Source organism: Colobus angolensis, unplaced genomic scaffold, assembly GCF_000951035.1.
Source record: "Colobus angolensis palliatus isolate OR3802 unplaced genomic scaffold, Cang.pa_1.0 Scaffold233, whole genome shotgun sequence".
Classification (NCBI taxonomy): Eukaryota; Metazoa; Chordata; class Mammalia; order Primates; family Cercopithecidae; genus Colobus; species Colobus angolensis.
In genome coordinates this window covers 156,470-176,988 of record NW_012115522.1, presented here as the reverse complement: position 1 = coordinate 176,988, position 20,519 = coordinate 156,470, and the positions used below count along the sequence as shown (strand labels likewise).

The 20,519-nt window shown below is 37.0% G+C and overlaps 1 protein-coding gene across 1 annotated transcript in view; it reads left to right on the top strand.

Moving 5' to 3' along the window:
- The window catches only part of WRN (Werner syndrome, RecQ helicase-like), a 115,739-nt gene that overhangs the window by 69,191 nt on the left and 26,029 nt on the right, over window positions 1-20,519 (top strand). The window contains exons 23-29 of the mRNA XM_011944529.1: window positions 4,245-4,386; window positions 13,455-13,625; window positions 13,706-13,800; window positions 14,739-14,814; window positions 15,676-15,749; window positions 19,333-19,408; window positions 19,647-19,759. Of these exons, the coding sequence (XP_011799919.1) occupies window positions 4,245-4,386; window positions 13,455-13,625; window positions 13,706-13,800; window positions 14,739-14,814; window positions 15,676-15,749; window positions 19,333-19,408; window positions 19,647-19,759 (747 nt within the window). The remainder of the gene's footprint in view (window positions 1-4,244; window positions 4,387-13,454; window positions 13,626-13,705; window positions 13,801-14,738; window positions 14,815-15,675; window positions 15,750-19,332; window positions 19,409-19,646; window positions 19,760-20,519) is intronic.

Sequence of the window (20,519 nt, the reverse complement as noted above, 5' to 3'; positions counted from 1 at the left end):
AAGCTAATTAAACTTACAGTGAATTAGATAACCTACATAGTGTTACAACCATTAGAGGGATTGAATTCTATGTTTAAAATCTCTGAAAATAAAATTCCCTAGCCCAAAGAGTTTCAATGACAAATTCTACCAAACATTCAGAAGACAAAATAATACCAATTCTATAGCACGATTCCATTGATTTAATACTCTTTGAGACATAAAACTATACTAGAGGGATGAAGAAAAGATCAGTGGTTATGAGAGATTAGGGGGAGGGAGAAGGTATGATTCCAAAGGATAGTACGAGGCAGTATTTTGGAGTGATAGATTTGTCGTGCCCTGATTGTGATGGGAGTTAAATGAATCTATGGATGTCTTAAAATTTGTAGAACTTTACACGTACATACAACCAATTTGCCTATGTTAATTGAAAAAATAAAATAAAAACAAATTATTTACCTATTTGGGTTAGCTACATACCTAAGTTCAATAGCTGAATTACTGTAAGACAAAAGAAGCATTATTAGGGATGGAGTTGTTCTCTGTGTAATGGCAAATAGTTCCTTCACTAAGAAGACAATTGTTCTGTGCATCTTTGAAACACACACACACACACACACACACACACACACACACAACGAACAGTAACTTGCCTGGTGCAGTGACTCACACTTGTAGTATTGGTACTTTGGGAGGCTGAGGTGGAAGGATCACTTCAGACCAGGATTTTTGAGACCAGTCTGAGCAAAAAAGCGAGACTGTGTCTCTACAAAAATAAAAAATAAAATAAAATAAAATTAGCTAGGTATAGTGTCATGTCATGTGCCTCTAGTCCCAGCTACTCTGGAGGCTGAGGTGGAAAGATCGCTTGAGCCTGGAAGGTCAAGACTGCAGTTGCAGTGAGCTGTGATGGCACCACTATGCTCCAAGCTGGGGATCAGAGTAAGACTCTGTCTCACATAAAAAAATAAATGAATAATAATAATAAAAAAAAACTTGTCTGGGTGTGGTGGCTCACACCTGTAGTCCCAGCACTTTGGAAGGCCGAGGCAGGAGGATTGCTTGAACCCAAGACTTTGAGAACAGCCTGGGCAACATAGCAGGACCCCATCTCTTTAAAAAAAAAAAAAAACAACTTAAAAATTCAGCAAATACGTAAAGCACAAAACTGACAGAAGAGGTGGAGAAATAAAAAAATCCACCATCAAAGTGGAAGAATTTGATATAATTTTTAGTTATTGTTAGGGTAAACAATCCAAAGATTAGTACACTATAGAAAATTTGGCCAACATAGTAACAAGTTTGATTTATCGGATACATAGTATATAGAGCCCTAGACCAAGCAACTATAGCAGTATGTCTCAAGTGTTTTTACTTCATGAAGCACATAGCAAATGATATGTGTATGTAGCACACTGAGCTAATTGTCAGAGTTCAGTTTCTGTCCAGAACCCTAAGATCTGGAGTGATTAACCTTTCAGCACACTTACAACTCACTTGTTTGTAAGCACACTGATTGAGAAGCCTGAAAGACTTCCCTCCTTAAACATGCATGAAATTTTTCTAAAAACTTATGTATTGGGCTGGGCGCAGTGGCTCACACCTGTAATCCCAGCACTTTGGGAGGCCGAGGCAGGCGGATCACGAGGTCAGGAGATCGAGACCATCCTGGCTAACACTGTGAAACCCTGGCTCTACTAAAAATGCAAAAAATTAGCCAGGCGTGGTGGTGGGCGCGTGTAATCCCAGCTACTCTGGAGGCTGAGGCAGGAGAATCGCTTGAACCCGGGAGGTGGAGGTTGCAGTGAGTGATTGGGCCACTGCACTCCAGCCTGGAAACAGAGTGACACTCTGTCTCAAAAAAAAGGAAAACAAAAAACAAAACAAAAAAAACTGGTAAGAGGGACCAGTGGCTCACACCTGTCATTCCAGCTCTTTGGGAGACTTAGGAGAGAGGATCAGTTGAGGCCAGGAGTTCAAGACCAGTCTGGGCAATATAATGAGACCCCCATCTCTACAAAATTTTAACAACAACAACAACAACAAAAAATCTGGTAAGAGGCAGCATGAACAGTACTTTGTGGGAGTTTGATAGCTTGAAATACCCATAATAGAAAAGAAAATTTATCAGCTAAGCATCTCACTAAAGAGATTAGAAAAGGAGAATAAACCTAAGCATAGTTTTTTTCCCAAACATTATTATATCTGAATATTGAATGCATTCTTATTGCTATTTCAAAGATACTTACTCTAAGGAAAGCAATTGAATTAGGTAGTTGAACTCTATAGTAGATTTTCTTTAATGAGTCCTTTTGTTCTCAACCTACTTAAATAATTCTCATTTGAATTTATGATAATTTCAGATCTACCCAAAGGGTGACTTAGGAATTTAACTTCTAAATCTATTAAATGAAAGGTTTATAATATTTGTGTCATATTTTACAGTCATTAGCGTTTAACAATTTATAGCATAGGATTTGGGTGTTTTTTTTTTTTTTTCATTTTAAACAAGAAGTTTATTTAAACAAGACACTTGACTAAGGGAAAACTATCTTGGAATTATTATTACTAGAGTAATTTATTTCTACTTAAAGACAGATTGCGCCACACGTAACAGCTACATAAAAATGGTTGTAAAATTGTCCTTGGTTTTACAATGATTAATGAAAAACATTAAAATTCTCCAATTGAACAAGGTATGCAAAGATTTTTGTATTGTTTTTTGCTAAAACCATGACAGCAAAATAACATCCTGGAGTATAAAGGTAAGAGCTGAATGAGCAGGCCACTAGGGGACAAAGGGAGTCTTTTCACAGAACCAATACTTCTTTTCCCCACCCCATCTCCATTCGAAGTCAATCTAAACATACTATTATCTATTTAGTTTAAAAAGAAAAAAAGCAAAGCAATGTATGCTTGTGGACATACACCAGATACTTTATGTGCAATAAAAGAAGGAGGAAGGGGGAAATGAAAGAATAGAGAAAACTCTATGTAGTCAGGATGTGGTGGAACCAAATTGCAACTTTCTTTTTTTTTCCTTTTTTTTTTTTTGAGAGGGAGTTTTGCTCTTGTCACCCAGGCTGGAGTATAGTAGTGTGATCTTGGCTCACTGCAACCTCCACCTGTCAGGTTTAAGCCATTCTCCTGCCTCAGCCTCCCAAGTAGCTGGGATTACAGGTGCATGCCACCATGCCTGGCTAATTTTTGTATTTTTAGTAGAGATGGGGTTTCACCATGTTGACCAGCCTGGTCTCAAGCGCCTGACCCCAAGTGATCCACCCACCTCAGCTTCCCAAAATGCTGGGATTTCAGGCATGAGCCACCACGCCCGGCCAAATTACAGCTTTCTAATTGAGACTGTATTCTTGGTCTGGAAGAGCAGAGTTCTGCAGTAAAGTAGCCCGTCCCTCTTTTAGTAGACATCTCCATGTCTGCTGCTGGAACACATCAGTTTTATCTTAAGCCTCACTTCCAAATGTGCAGATGTATCTGGTTCGTTGATTGGCTGCCTGTCAAATTGAAACTTGATCTACCTCATTGACAAACCCTGTCCCTCACAATAGGCTTTCATTGGTTTACTAAGTGGTGCCTGGCTCTTCATCTCAAACTGCACCACAGTGCCATCCTGCTCCACCACCTTCAAATGAACATTATCCTTGTTCTCAGTCTTGACTCTTTCCTTGGGCATTTTGTGGACCCTGGTGAGTGTGGCAGTCTCCTCAGCTGCTGCTTCACAAAAGAGGTACCAGGTCTGCCCCGAATGAGTGAGCCCCTGAACAGCACCAGGAGTGGCAGAAGAGGCAGCAACTGAGATGTGTTTTTTCCTAAGCTGAAAGCCTTTTTGTTTGTTTGTTTGCAACAAATCTTTTTTTGCAACACACCTTTAACACTAAAGGCCAATATTTGTATACTTGGTCAAGTAAGTGGAGCTGTTCTAGCTATAAATACAGCAACTCTGCTTGCTTGTACTGTTATTAACATTATTCCTTTCTGTGGTCTGAGGTACCTCCTATGAAACTTGCTTCTAGGGCACTAGGATTGAGAACCATCAACATAACATATCTGTTACGCTACAATAGTTTATTGTTCATATTTTTGATATTTACATACTCGGGTATAATGAACTTTATTCATAGCTTCTGAAGCAGTTGGCGCATTTGAGATATTTTTTACTTGGCTAATTGTTATGCTAAATCTTTTGATTTCTAAAGATACATGCTTTGGCTAAGCTTTCTTTGTATGTTATTATTTTTATTTAGATTGGGTCATTGCTATTCCATGGATGACTCAGAGGATACATTCTGGGACTTTGGTCCACAAGCATTTCAGCTTTTCTCTGCTGTGGATATCTTAGGGGGAAAATTTGGAATTGGGCTTCCAATTTTATTTCTCCGAGGATCTGTAAGTATACCTGTGAATTCCCTTCATAGGTCTTCTTTTACTTCGATTACACTTTTCTTCAGAGGTTTGTAGTATTATGATTGTAGCTTTGACTTCAGATGGGTTACTAGGAACTCATAGAATCTTACTAAGTTCCCGTTAAACACTACATTCGTTACTTTGGATAAAACCCGTGTATATGGCATCTTCTGCTGTTTTCATGTTCCAAGCCTATGTTCAGCTCTGCAGCTCAGTCTAGAAGCATTGTGTTAGTTTATCACATTGCATTTGTGTGAATCGCTAGACTAGTCTTGCTTAGGATAATTAGGAAAAGTTAACTTTCATTGTGTCAAGGGACAGGTAAAACAAAATTGTCCTTTTGTCCAGAAAACTATTAAATTCTTCAAGGAAAACTTTAGTTATAGGGATTATTTTGTAAATGTCTAATTTCAGTAACAATATTTGGGACATATTTATTTTTCCTTCTGTTTCCTATCAGAAGTATTCAAAGTTATAAGAAAATAGTGGTGTTTGCCTTTACTAATGAATAAATAATCAGGTAAATTCAGCTACTTTTTTTTGGAGTGATTGATGTTCCAGTATTCTCCTAAACAGCCACAAGTACAAATATGAGTAAGATAGGACCCTTGCAGTCCAAGAGCTTGTTCTGTAGTCCTTTTCTTTATATCATTTTTCCCCCTGATTTAGAAGTATCTAAAGCAGAGCTAAGTATTACACACTGATATTGGCTGAATAAATCAAGAGCGAGAGATAGGATACTTTGCAAATATGCATACTTATTAAAATATACTTTAGACATTAAAATTCTCATTTCTAATGTAGAATAGGTAAGCATTTATTTGTGAAATACTCGAATGCTTCATGTAAATACTTTCTGAGTTTGTATTTTTAAAAAGGAACATGCTTCTTAAATTAGTTGTGAAATATTTTTAATGAAATATATTGAAAACTTCTGTTGATTTTTCATGTACTGATGTTTTTAGATTCTAAATGGAGTTTAACATTTTGTTTGTAAATCACAAGTTGGATTAGAAATTTAATAGTAGAAGTGTTGCCTAAGAAACTATTTTAGGTGCTGTGAGTGAAACTGTTATAACAAGAATTTTAGTTGTAAGGGACAGCTTAAATATAATTGAGATCTATGAAAATGTGTTCTGAATCTATCACCTTCAAAACCTTTGTATCCCAGTTGAATGTATAATTTATAAAAATTATTCTTGTTTTAATTTGCTATAATCCAGCCATATCCAGTATCAACAAATAAGTCTAAGTAGGCTCCTTGACAAACTTGAACTGGCCACAAGAGAGATCAGATTTCACCTATTAAAAAACCGAATCAGACCACTTACACCGACAGTCTCTTCTGGGAGTCCTCAAATTAAGAAGTTTATCCTTTGTGAAATATTATAGTACCCTTGCTAGACAAAAGTAAAACTTTTCTAAAAGTACCACTTAATGAAAATCTGTAGACACTAAATGCAATGAAAATAAGGCAATTTTTTTTTCTCCCCATTTCAGTGATCTTGGTATCCTGGGATATTGTTTTTAAAATTATCATTATAATTCCTTTGAGAATTTAGTAAAATGTTCCCTTTAACCAACTTAGGAAAAATTAATATCTTTGTATGTGATTTTGATCTGTAAAATAAACATTTTAAACTGGGAATAATTGGAGTTTAAAGAGATTAAATATATAACATATAGTAGCAGCATATAATTATCTCTCTCTCTTTTTTTAAATTTTTTTTTTGAGATGGAGTCTTGCTCTGTCGCCCAGGCTGGAGTGCAGTGGCACGATCTTGACTCACTGCATGCTCCACCTCCCGGGTTCACGCCGTTCTCCTGCCTCAGCCTCCCAAGTAGCTGGGACTACAGGCACCCACCACCATACCTGGCTAATTTTTTGTATTTTTAGTAGAGACGGGGTTTCACTGTGTTAGCCAGGATGGTCTCAATCTCCTGACTTTGTGATCTGCACACCTCGGCCTCCCAAAGTGCTGGGATTACAGGCATGAGCCACCGTGCCCGGTTGTATAATTCTGTCTTACACAAGATTTTTTCTAAATAGTATAAACAGTTATGTAACCTATCTAGCAGTTTGTCAATAGAGTTTAAAATTTTGTTTTTAAGCTGCAAGTTTGATTAGAAATTAAACAGTAAAAGTATTACTTAAGGAACTTTGTTTTAGCTGTCTAAACAACTTACTATATAAAAATTTTTAAACATTCTGTATAAATATGTGATAAGATATACAATGACCTTAATTTTATAGATTAGAAAATAAAACCACACTCATTAATTTGCATAACTGAGAGATTAAGGGAAACTTCTTTTCTGATCACATTAGCAGAATGCTAAATCTTGTCGTGGCACTAGAATTAGACGGTAGTTTTGATGAGACATGATTTGACTATAGACATTTGTTGAAACTATTGGTAGTTTTAATCACTCTTGTAATTTTCAAACTATCTAACGGGAGAGGATTATCCATCCTGTTTTCTAGACAAGCTATTTCACCTGAATGAAATATATTCCTAGAGATAATTATCACTATCTTTTGGTTTTATTTTGCACATAGAATTATAGTCCACAATGACTTTCTGAAGCCCTGAAGTTGCAGCTGTGAGCTTCTTTGGCCTGTAGTGACTGGGAAAAAGCGCCCCTGCCCTGCCCTCCCTGTCCCCCAAAAAAGTTAAAGTGTTTTTAACAATAGCTATGGACTTTTTGTAGTTTAAGAACTTAGGAGTTGCCCAGGGTGGAATGCAGTGGTGTGATCATAGCTTGCTGCAGCCTTGAACTCCTGGGTTCAAGCAATCCTCCCACGTCAGCCTCCAGAGTAGTTGGGACCACAGGTGCCACCACACCCACCTGTTTTTTTCATTTTTTAATTTTTTTGTAGGTATGAGGTCTCCCCCTGTTGCCCTGCCTGTTTCAAACTCCTGGGCTCAAGTGATCCCCCTACCCTTGGCCTCCCAAAGCACTGAGAGTCACTGTGCCAGGCTGAGTTTAAAATTTCTTGAGTTGGAGTTTATGGCTATTTTTTCCACTAGTTATTAAACATGTATTTTTGTAAAAGGCACTGTATTGCATTTTGTGGGGGATTCAAAGCTAAATTAGATGAGTCGCCTCATCTAGTATGGAAGGTGTTACTTAAGAAGAAATAAGTGTAATGTAGCAGAGAACCAGATAAGGGACATGTGAATAGATATAAATATTACTGAAGTTCTGAAGAGAGAGGGTGTTTAGAGAAATTAGAGGAGAACTTGTGAAGGTATCACTAGAACTTCCTATTTTTGTGGAATATATGGTAGATTTTGGTGTGATACTATCTATTTGGACATTCATTCAGAGAAGGAATGAGGGAAGAAGGGTGGAGAAGAATGTGGCATTCACAGTACAGAAAGCAGTTGTGACTTTTAAAGAGGTTAATACGGAGAAGTGGCAAGTCTTCTTTTCCTCTCCTCTCTCTTTCTTTTCTCTTTTCTCCTCTTCTCTTCTCTTCTGTTCCCTTCTCTTCTCTTCTCTTTTTTCTTCTTTTTTTTTCTGTCAGATACTGGTGTAAAGACTTCGCTTTTACCAGAAACTGATATGTTGGGTCAGGTACCCTGGCCAGTCAGTTCTTTTTATTCTAACACTCACCGATCAATTAGATTTCTACATTCCACGATATGTCAGTTTTGGTGACCCTTATTTTTCCACCTGGTTTATAAAGGGAAAGAATGAGATATGTCACCCAGGCTCTGGAGTACAGTGGCGTGATCATCGGTCACAGCAGCCTTAAAGTTTCCAGTTCAAGCGATCCTACCTCCTTGGCTTCCTGAGTTTGTGGGACTACAGGTGCGTGCCACTATGCCCAACTAACTTTTTTGTAGAGACGAGATCTCCCTATGTTTCCCAGGCTGATCTTGAAACTCTGGCCTCAAGTGATCTGCCCACCTTGGCTTCCCGAGGTATTAGGATTACAGGCGTTAGTCACTGTGCCTGGCCTGAAAATTTCTCTTTTTGAGATGCCATCCCACAGAAGTATACCTGCTTAGAGCTAACACTGGCAAAAAGACTATTTAACCCTATTGCCTGATTTTACTGTAGTTGAGACTGAGTTAAAGTAAAAGCTGAATGACCTGCCCTAGGTCATACTGTTACTTTGTGCCAGAGTCAGGATGAGTAAATGACTTTCCTGCCTGCTAGTCTAGTGTCTTTTCTATTTGTTGTGCTGTAACATGCAGTTTTAAATTTGTATTGTTATGCCCACTGCACATGGTGGCTCACACCTGTAATTTCAGCACTTTGGGAAGCCGAGGTGGGAGGATTGCTTGAGACCAGGAGTTCAAGATGAGCCTGGGCAACATAGCGAGACTCCGTCTCTACAAAAAAAATTTAAAAAGCCAAGTGGTGATGTGTGCATGTAGTCCTCCTCGTGGGAGGTTGAGGTGGGAGGATTGATTGAATCTAGGAATTCAGGACTGCAGTGAGCCATGATTACACCACTGCACTCCAGCCTGGGTGACAGAGCAATACCCTATCTCGAATGAATGAATGAACGAATGCCCAAATCCCTAAGCTGTGTTCTGTATATCAGCTTTCTCATCGTAGGCAGTTTTTACTCTATCAGTGGACAACCTACAAAATTAACTACAACACTTAAGCAATTAACAGAGGAGGCCTTGTTCAGAGTGAGAAATCATTAAGCATTTGTTGTTGAAAATTCTTACTGTATTATGTTTTAATTATTATTTTTTTTTAAATGTTACTTGTTTTAGTTTGGATTCCTAGTTGAAAACGGAATATGATTCCTTTAAAACAAAGATACTATGTTTTAAAGCAAAAGTATATCATCCTTTTCATGGTGATTGCCATGGAAACAAGACAATGTAAATTTATTCACGTAGTACACAGTTTTCATAGTTATTGATCATGAGGAGAAGGGACAGTTAATCCCTGCTGATCAGATAAAACCTCATTGTTTCATCCTAATATATGGGTTTTTAATGCTTAGGAAAGGAAAAGCCAGGAGAGTAATTTTTAGTGTTTAGAGAGCTAGTGATTCTAGTTAGGGAACTTAATACCTTTGGTGTTATTAGTTTGCAAGGAATAGAATCTCCTACTACAGAGGTAACCCCTAGCAGATGTAGAGTACCATTACCAAGTGTTCCAGGGAAAGAAACCTGACTAGATACCAAGTCATGCTTTTTACTCTTAGATTAAGAAATTCAGGTTGAGTTAAAGGATCAGCTGTTAACTAATAAAAAGCAGATTAATATTACTGAGCCAGGCTTTGTCCTGGTTATGGACTTAATCTTCACAGTATCCTCAAGAGATAAAAATGAATATATATGCATATTAGATGAGAAAATAGAAGATAAGTAATTTGCCAGAGCTATGGCTTAAATGCAGGTAATGTAGCTCAGGAGCCCCCACATGTATGTATATTGGGTATAGGGGGCAGTATGTGTGGGTGCTTGTGCATGCATGTGGTATAATAAGAAAAAATTAGCTTTTATGCCTGTAATCCCAGCACTTTGGGAGACCGAGGCATGAGGATCTCTCAAGCCCAGGAGTTCAAGACCAGTCTAGGCCACATAGTGAGACCCCATCTCTACAAAAAAAATTTAAAAAATATTAGCGGGCATCGTGGAATACATCTGTAGTCTCAGCTACTTGGGATGCTGAGGTGGGAGGATCCTTGAGTCCAGGAGATTGAGGCTACGGTGAGCTATAATGACACATCTGCACTCCAGCTTGGGTGACAAAGAGAGACCCTGTCTCAAAAAAAAAAAAAATTAGAACTAGTCATTTGGAGGCCTATGTTCTAGTCCTAGCTTTAGTATAGGTACACAGTGAGACAGACTACCATTTAACGTCTTTGAACCTCTGATAATTTGTTAACAATATGGGTAAAAATGACAAGATAGGTCAAAGAGCTCCAGCATTCCCTCCAGCTCTGAAATTCTATGATGTTTTATCTTATTTTACTTATAAAAAATAAATTATATTATGTATATTTAAAGTATACAATATAATGTTACAGGTTACCTATATATAGTAAAATGATTACTATAATGAAACTAACATATCCATCATCTTATATTGTTAACCATTTTTTTGTTTTTATGGCAAAAGCAGCTGAAATCTACTCATTTAGCAGGAATCCCAAATACAGTACATTTGTATTAACTGTAATTCTCATGTCATACATTCGATCTCTAGACTTGTTTATGCTACATATGTGACTTTTAAACATTCTACTCAAATCAACCCTAAGTCAGGGTTAGCACAGACCGGACTTGTTAACAAGGAAGAAGGTGCCAGATTGTACCTGGGTGTTTATATTTCTCTAAATCTTGTTCTGGTCATATTTTAATAAATAGAATCATCAGGACACTAAAATTCATTCCTTAGCTATTAAAAAAGTCTATTCTATTTTTATTGTTAAGATTTAAGAGAGCATGGTACAGATTCTCTTAACTATGCCTATCAGAAGCCAATGTTTTAAATCCAATATATAGGCACTGCTCTATTTGTCTCTGTTGAGAACTTACCCTGCTTTACGTAATTTCATCCTAGCTTCCTTTTTGTGAAAGATCACCCTTATTTAGCCTATTTTTTGGCAAAGCTGTACCTTAGAAATAGTAGTAAATGACATAAGCATATTAATATTTATGATGTGATTTATTTTTGTTTTCATTCATATACTTGGGAAGATTCTCAGATATTAAAGCAATGTATGTTTACATTTAAGTATGTCGTTCTTGTTCTGTTTTAGAAGGCTTGTATTCGCATTTTTAACATTCCAAAAGATAAACCTGTAATCATAATGTTTTCATCAATTCAGTAAAACCAGTATGTTTGTAATAGTCCTATAGTTGCCTTAGTTAAGTTTGCTGCAACTCATTTTATATATTCTTTTAATTTTGATCCCTGGATTTTTAATTGACTATTAAACCTTCGTTAGGGTATATATGAAATGTAAAAATGTTGAGTTATAGTCTGCCTTTTTCTAAAATTTTAGATTGCATTTTTATATAGAAATTTAAATTGCTCATAATCATTCTAGTGAATTTAAGCAGAAAGGTATTTATTACTCGGTATTAAATGGCTTATAATATTGTTGACAAGGTTCCACTGTAAAATAGTTCACCAAGGGAACTGTGGCATCTTCTGTGATCAAGAAGCCATCTGTCGCCTTGGGAAGCTTCCACTACAGCACTTAACCCCAAACTGCATTGAGTAGGAAGCTGTAATAATCAGGAAGGTTCTACCTTTGCATGCTCTGCAAACCAGCATGAACCTGCTATAATTTGTAACCACAAAATGGTGCCTGTTGATACTTATGAAGCATGTCATTGTGTGCTGGGTTCTTTGCTTATACTTTCTTATAAAAATTAAATACCTCCACAATCATGCATGCCAGCAGAAACAGCAGAGGAATAGCCTTGGCCTCACTTCCTGCTTATACTTGTCATGCAAATATACAGAACCCAGAACCCTAGCTGAAAGGGAGTTTGAGAACTAGTATTTGTACTGTCCCAGATTCTGCAGTGGAAGAATTCATAGTGGATGGAAGGTAGAATGACCCTTGAATTACAGTCAGCCACATTCACCACAAATAACATTAAATAAGAGTAATTTTCCATAAAGCTCTATGTTTGTATACTTCCTTTGGTTTTTTTGTTTTTGTTTTTGAGACAGGGTCTCACTCTGTTGCTCAGTCTGGAGTGCAGTGGTGTCATCATAGCTCACTGCAGTCTTGATCTCCTGAGCTCAAATGATTCTCCTGCCTCAGCTCCTGCTTCAGCCTCCTGAGTAGCTGGGACAACAGGTACACACCACCACACTTTGCTAATTTTTTATTTTTTGTAGAGATAGGGGACTCACTGTGTTGCCCAGGATGCTCTTGAACTCCTGAGCTTAAATGATCCTCCCAAAGTGTTGGGATTCCAGGCATGAACCACTGTGCCTGGCCCATAAACTTGTATATATATTTAAAAGTAGTATTTAAATGTAGGATGAATGAAAGAGGCAGTAAGAGGACAAAGTGAATGAAAAAGTACTTTTATAGGGAGTGAAAGCTAGAGTGGTCTCTCTGTTAGAGGAAAACAGAATTGCATATGACAGACTAGCTTTCTTAACATTTCTAGAACTTGATGGCTGTGAAGAGCCTCCCATAGGAATTCTCCCTTCACTTAGGAAAACATACGTCAAAACCATCAGCTATTTAGCATGCACCTGCTTTTCCTGGTCCATTCAGTGAAGCAGCTAAATTATAAATGATTTAGTAAACTTGACAGTGTATCATATGCGAAAGCACAGTAAAAACAAAAATGCATTGGAAGCTGTGAGTTGTTGCACTGTACTCATGGATGAGTAGCTATTGGTTTGCATTGCTTTTGTTTGTTTGTTTGTTTGGTTTTTGAGATGGAGTCTCGCTCTGTCGCCCAGGCTGGAGTGCAGTGGCATGATCTTGGCTCACTGCAAGCTCCACCTCCCAGATTCACGCCGTCCTCCTGCCTCAGCCTCCTGAGCAGCTGGGACTACAGACGCCGCCACCTCGCTCGGCTAGTTTTTTGTATATTTTTAGTAGAGACGGGGTTTCACCATGTTAGCCAGGATGGTCTCGATCTCCTGACCTTGTGATCCACCCGCCTTGGCCTCCCAAAGTGCTGGAATTACAGGCATGACACATTGCGTTTCATGTAATTCTCATGGCTCTAGTCTCGAACTGTAGGATTTTGATCACTGTTTCAAACAATAACATGAGTTTGCTAGGAGGTCTAAATAACAAAAGCTAAGTGTTCCAAACACATATCCAAACCTATACACTGGGAAATGCATCTGAATTATATGTGAAATTTCCTCCCATTATTTAAGACACAAAAGGAACATTATTTTGATAATGTATTTATTTGTGAGTTGAGTGTTCAGAATAAGCACGATGGGTATAACATTTTTGTATGTTTTTAAAGTTGAAATTTAGTGTAAATCCAAAGAATCAATAGATAAGTCTGTGTTTTACTTAACCTGTATATTTAAATTAGCATTTTTAGATACTGATTTTATTTTAATTTCAGAATTCTCAGCGTCTTGCAGATCAATATCGCAGGCACAGTTTATTTGGCACTGGCAAGGATCAAACAGAGAGTTGGTGGAAGGCTTTTTCCCGTCAGCTCATCATTGAGGGATTCTTGGTAGAAGTTCCTGGGTTTAACAAATTTATAAAGATTTGCACCCTTACGAAAAAGGTAAACAGTATAGGAGTCTGCCTGTTCGACTTAATTTTGTTTCCCACTCTGTGTTAAAAGATCCTTTTTGCTTTTAATAGGGTAGAGATTGGCTTCGTAAAGCTAATACAGAATCTCAGAGCCTCATCCTTCAAGCTAATGAAGAATTGTGTCCAAAGAAGTTTCTTCTGCCTAGGTTCATTTTTCAGTTTTTTTCTTGTAACTTCTGGGTTTTTTGTTGCTATTTATGTGATTCAAATTACACCAGTTTATAGGCCTCTCACAAGTAAAATGAATTACCTGTTTGTTTTTGTAGGCCTGTTTTAGTCAGTTTGGGGGAAGGGATCTGTGAGGAAAGGATAAGTCATAGAGCACTTTTCTTTTTTAAGAGATAGGGTCTCTCTGTGTCTCTCAAGCTGGAGTGCAGTGGTGTGATCATAGCTCACTGCAGCCTCGATCTCTTGGGCCCAAGTAATCCTCAGCCACCTGAGTGGCCAGGACTATAGACATGCACTACTATGCCCAGCTAATATACTTCACTATATTAATAGGCAAGTATAGTGAATTACATTTTCTGGTGAACCTTTTCTGCTTTATTGAAGTATGCAGAATGTAATTGAATTTTAATTTTTTGTATAGAGACAGGGTCTTCTTGTGCTTCCTAGGCTGGTCTTGAACTCCTGAGCCCAAGTGATCCTCCTACCTCAGCCTCCCAAACTACTGGGATTGCAGTCATGATCCACCGCTCCCAGCCAGAACACTTTCTTGGTTGATGGGAAGTAGCTGACCATGGTATTTAGAAAGCTTCTTTCTCATTGATTAAAGAAGCAGTATTGAAATCATTGCTGAGGAATCCATATATTGTATTTACTTCTCACATGTAGAAGTGGAAAGGGAGGGAATATATTTGTTGCTTACTTTTTTATACCTTTACATGCATTGATCACTTGTGAGTTTTCTCGTTCAAACTTTTTAAAGCTTCTAGAGCTTTTTCTGGAAAAAAGTCATTTTTAAAAATCGCTGGTTCTAAAAGGGTAATATCTCATTCATCTTTCTGAGAGTGGAGTATGACGATTCATGAATTAGATACTTGCATCTTAACATTTGAGATAATTTAATTTTATTATTTTTCAGCTCGAGAACTGTATCTTCAGGCACCAAAGAGCATTCTTATAATCAAGTACCAGTTGAATTAACTGCAGAGAAGAAGGTTTGTTTTAAATAAATTGTTCCTATATATTTCATTCTTTATTGATTCAACTTCTATTTAAAATTTTATATTTTAATTCCCTTCCAATTAAAGAGAAATTGCATATATAACAAAACATAAAATTTGGCAAGAGAAGTGATGTGAACAGACTAAAATATGTGGTATATAATTTCTGGGGCTAATAAAGAATTGGAAGTATTTGAGAAAGGAATTTATTTGGGTACTTTTAAACCTATGTTCTAACTCATTTGGCTTAGAGTGTTCACACGTTATAATACTTATAGTTGATCAAAAAATAAGCCTGATTCCTAAGTGTTTTTATTAAAGCTACACACACACACACACACATACATTCTCTCTCTCTTTCTGTCTCACACACACACACACACACACACACACACTTAAACTCACATACTTTCTTGCTTTTTTTGATCTAAGATCTTAGATAACTATTACAGATTAAATACTAATCCAGTGGCAGACTTCAGCTGATCAGAACACTGGAATAATAGGCAAGTATAGTGAATTACATTTTCTGGTGAACCTTTTCTGCTTTATTGAAGTATGCAGAATGTAATTGAATTGTTTTTATAACTTTGGCACTTGCTATATCTTAGAGCATTCTTTTGATGATTTATTTTCTATAGTTTTGGGAAGGATAAGACATTGGATTGCGTTTCTAACTACCTTTAGAACTTTAGAAACGGATAATTTAGGAGGTTATTCTCAGGTGATTTATTTGATGGCTTGATTATGCAAAGAAAAAATTGTGATTGTGAGATTTTTGTTTCTTATTTTCTTCACATTTAAAAGGTTTTTGAAACTTCTTTTTTTAACGGATCTTTATATGTTTAAATGCAGTCTAACTTGGAGAAGTTATATTCTTACAAACCATGTGATAAGGTTTCTTCTGGGAGTAACATTTCTAAAAAAAGGTACAGAGTTCCGTATTTCTATGTTCTATACTTACTTTATGAGTACTTTTTTTCTAAAGAGAAAGGACTGTCAGATGTTGGGCTATTTCATTGGCAAAAGGAAGTTAAATTTAAAACATAAGCCTTTCAGTATTAGAATGATCAAAGTGAGCTACAAAATAATAATGTTAATTTAATAGCTAACACTTCTTGGATATTACTGTTTGTCAGGCATTATGTTAAATGCTGAGAGCTTTATATGTGATATCTCATTTAATTCCTACAAGAGCCTAACAGCTGTTATTATTTATCACCATTTTATAGTTGAAGATACCAAGGGTTAGGAAGTTGACTAACTTGTTCAAGAGCTTACAGCTAATGGCCGAACTGGCTTTCAAATCTGTATTTGCCTACCTCTAGCATCAGGACACTATTTATTTTTATTTGTGTGAAATATATACAGGCCTACTTTGTTTTATTGTGCCTTGCTTTATTGTGACTTGCAGGTATTGCATTTCTTATAAATTGAAGGTTTGTGGCAACCCTGCGCCAAACAGATCGTCTTAGCCCCATTTTCCAACAGCGTGTCCTGTTGTCATGTCTTTGTGTTATATTTTGGTAGTTGTTGCAATATTTCTAACATTTTCATTATTATCATATCTATTATAGTGATCTATGATTGGTGATCTTTGATGTTACTATTTTAATTGTCCTGGGGTACTATTAACCATGCCCACATAAGGCAGCAAACTTAGTAAGTGTTACATGAGTTCTGACTGCTGCATTGACTGGCCATTCACCATTTCTCTCCCTCTCCTTGGGCTTCCCTGTTCCCTGAGATACAACAAAATTGAAATTAGGCCAATTAATAACTCTGTAATAGTCTCTAAGTGTTTGTTTGTTTGTTTGTTTGTTTTCTCAAGACTGAGTCTCACTCTGCCGTTCAGGCTGGAGTGCAGCGGTGCAATGTCGGCTCACTGCAACCTCCACCTCCCTGGTTCAAGCGATTCTCCTGTCTCAGCTTCCTGAGAAGCTGGGACTACAGATGCTTGCCACCACGCCTGGCTAATTTTTGCATTTTTAGTAGAGATGGGGTTTTGCCATGTTGGTCAGACTGGTCTTAAATTCCTGACCTCAAGTGATCCCCGACCTTGGCGCCCCGAAGTGCTGGGATTACAGGTGTGAGCCGCTGCACCTGGCCCATCTCTAAGTGTTTAAGTGAAAGGAAGATTCACATGTCTCTCACTTTAAATCAAAAGCTAAAAATGATTAAGCTTAGTGAGGAAGCCATTTTAAAAACTGAGATAGGCCAAAAGCTAGGCCTCTTGCACCCAACAGTTTCCAAAGGCAAAAGATCCTGAGGGAAATTAAAAAGGCTACCCCAGTCAATACACCAATGATAAGAAAGCAAAGCAACCTTTTTGCTGATATGGAGATAGTTTTAGTGGTCTTTATAGGAGATCAAACCAGCCACAACATTCCCTTGAGCCAAAGCCTAATCCAGAGCAAAGCCCTAACTCTCTTCAATTCTCTGAAAACTGAGAGAGGTGAGGAAGCTGCAGAATAAAAGTTTGAGGCCAGCAGAGGTTGGTTCATGAGGTTTAAGGAAAGAAGCCATCTCCATAACATAAAAGTGCAAAGTGAAACAGCAAGTGCTGGTATAGAAGCTGTAGCAAGTTATCCAGAAGATCTAGCTAAGATCGTCGATGAAGGTACCTGCACTTACAGACTTTGAATGTAGACCAAATACTTTCTACCAGAAGAAGAAGCTGTCTAGTACTTTCATAGCTCGAGAGAAGTCAGTGCCTGGCTTCAAAGCTTCAAAGGACGAGCTGACTGTCTTGTTAGAGGCTGATACAGCTGGTGACTTTAAGTTGAAGCCAATGCTCATTTAGCATTCTGAAAATCCTAAGGCCCTTAAGAATTATGCTGTGTCTACTCTGCCTGTGCTACATACATGTAACAACAAAGTCTTGATGATACCTCTTTAAAGCATGGCTTACTGAATACTTTAAGCCCATTGTTGAAACCTGCTTAGACAAAAGATTCCTTTCAAAATATTACTGCTCATTGACAACACTTAGACACCAAGAGCCGCAATGGAGACATACAAGGAGATTATTGTTGTCTTCATGCCTGCTAACTCAACATCCATTCTGTAGCTCATGGATCAAGAAGTATATTAAATTTTCAAGTATTGTTATTGAAGAAATACATTTTGTAAGGCTTTAGCTTCCATAGATAGTGATTATCAGAGAAAAGTTTTTAAGAGGTTTTCCAGAAAACCTTCTGGAAAATATTCTCTATTTTGGATGTTGTGAAGAATATTTGTGATTCATGAGAGTAGGTGAAAATATCAATATTAATAGGAATTTGGAAGAAGTCGATTCTCATTAAAATCAAGAGTTTAGTGATAGACATACTGAGTTTGGGATACCTGTGGAATAGTCCAGAAATTAATTTAAATATACGGGCTTAGTGTACAGAAGTGAGCAGCAGGATGCTTATATATCAATAGGTATTATTTTAAAATGTATTGAAATTTTCCTTAAAATAATACCTATACTTGATTTAATAAGTTAATTGGAAATTAATGGCTTATGACAAGCATACCAGCCCACACTCTTCCCAAACTCACTTTGCTGTTGTTCATGGAGGCTGTCATCTTTAAATCTTTCAGCTGATTTCTCTAGCATGTGCCTTTTTATTTCTGAATGACATGCTTAGAATACTATTTTTTTGACTTACCAATTTTAGAAATTTTCTACTCACCTCCTATCACGATAGATTTCCCCTCCTTCATTCCTCCGCCAGTATAATTATATTTCATCATATTAATAATTCATTTATATATTTTTAAATATAATAACAATATGATAATATTGTGTTTATATTATTATAACTACGCAAATATTATATACATACTACTAACCCAACCATGTTATTATGACCACCCACTACCTTTATTTTTTTCCTCGTGTTAGTGATTGTCTTTGTGTTCTTTTCTTGGTTTTTAGTGTTCCTTTTACTAATTTTCTTTTTTCCTATTTCAGTCTCTCATTGTTTGTTTACTCATTTGGAGTGTTGCTTGACTTTTATCCCCTCCCACCTAGTGACATTTTAATTTTAGTCATCAAATTTTTAATTTCTAAGAATGCTTCTTGTTCTCTTCTTGTTTCTTCTTCCCCACCAGCTAAAAATCTATGATGTTATAACAAGGATCATAAATTGTATCCCAGTAGGTTAAGAAATCTTGGTTAAAACCTGTTGTATCCCAGTAAGTTGAAAGATGTTAACGTGTCGTATTTTTTTTCAAAAGCAGTTGGTTGAGGAAGAGAATGGGATAAATGCTCTTTTTAAAACACACCAATTTTATGATGAACTCAAATTACAATGTTAACTTTACCATTATAATGAATGTTTTTGATCCAAAATTTTTAAAATCTAGGCTGTTGTCATTTAAATAACAAATTACCTTACTGGTATCATGAAGAGTAAATGTTAGTACTGATTTGGAAAGACATTCTCATTTAGGGGATGAAATAGAAAGTAAATGAGGAGAAAGATAAAGCTTTTATTATTTATTTTCTTTTAAATATTTTAGTATCATGATGCAGTCACCAGAAAAATCTTACAGTTCCTCAGAACCTGTTATTTCGGCACAAGAGCAGGAGACTCAGGTAAGGCTTTTGTAAAAAGGTAATTACTTTATGATAAGGTAGTTACGATTCTATGCATGCTTAAAATTCTGTATTTTGCCAGTATTTTAAAAATTGTTCTTAAGCTAATTATCTGAATTTATATTTGTTTATATTCATACAAAGGAAAAATGTGGTATCTGAAGCTCTAAAAATAAAGGACTAGATCTTTTAAGTACATTTTTAAAAGTATTGAGTTGTTTCTTTGTTTTTTGTTCAGACTATGTTATATGGCAAATTGGTAGAAGCTAGGCAGAAACATGCCAATAAAATGGATGTTCCCCCAGCTATTCTGGCAACAAACAAGATACTGGTGGATATGGCCAAAATGAGGTAAACTATCTTTTGCATGTGTTCTCGTTTATTTCCTTCTAACAAAATTTATCTAAGTTGATAATATGACCATAGCTTCCACTGTCACATCTGGGAGGTGACTCAAATTCTCCCTGCTGCGATGCCTATCTCTTTGCCAAGCTTTAGTATCACATTTCTATATGAATAAAAACCAGTTACGTTTTCAGCAATCATATTCAATATATGTAAAATCTAACTCATTATCTACCCACCCTGCATTTTATCCAAATGCCAAAATTCCTCTTTTTGGATTCTTTTTGATTATCATACCATCACATTCCTAGTCAGAGGTTCCTAATGCTTAAAACCTCTGATCTGAATTTTCTCTTCTCCAATATAAAACCTCTTCCTCTTCCTCCTCCTCCTCTTCTTTCTTCTTTCTTCCTCCTCCTCCTCCTCCTTCTTCTTCTTCTTCTTTCTTCTCTCTTCTCTCTTCTCCCTTCTCCCTTCTCTCTTCTCTCTTCTCCCTCCTTCTTCTCCCTCCTTCTTCTCCTCCTTCTCCTCCTTCTTCTCCTCCTCTTCCTTCTTTTTCTTCTTCTCCTTCTCCTCCTCCTCCTTCTTCTCCTCCTTCTCCTCCTCCTCCTCCTTCTCCTCCTCCTCCTCTTCCTTCTCCTCCTCCTGCTTCTTCTCCTCCTCCTTCTCCTTCTTCTCCATCTCCTCCTCCTCCTTCTCCTCTTCCTCCTCTTCTCCTCCTCCTCCTCCTCCTCCTTCTTCTCCTCCTCCTCCTCCTTCTTCTTCT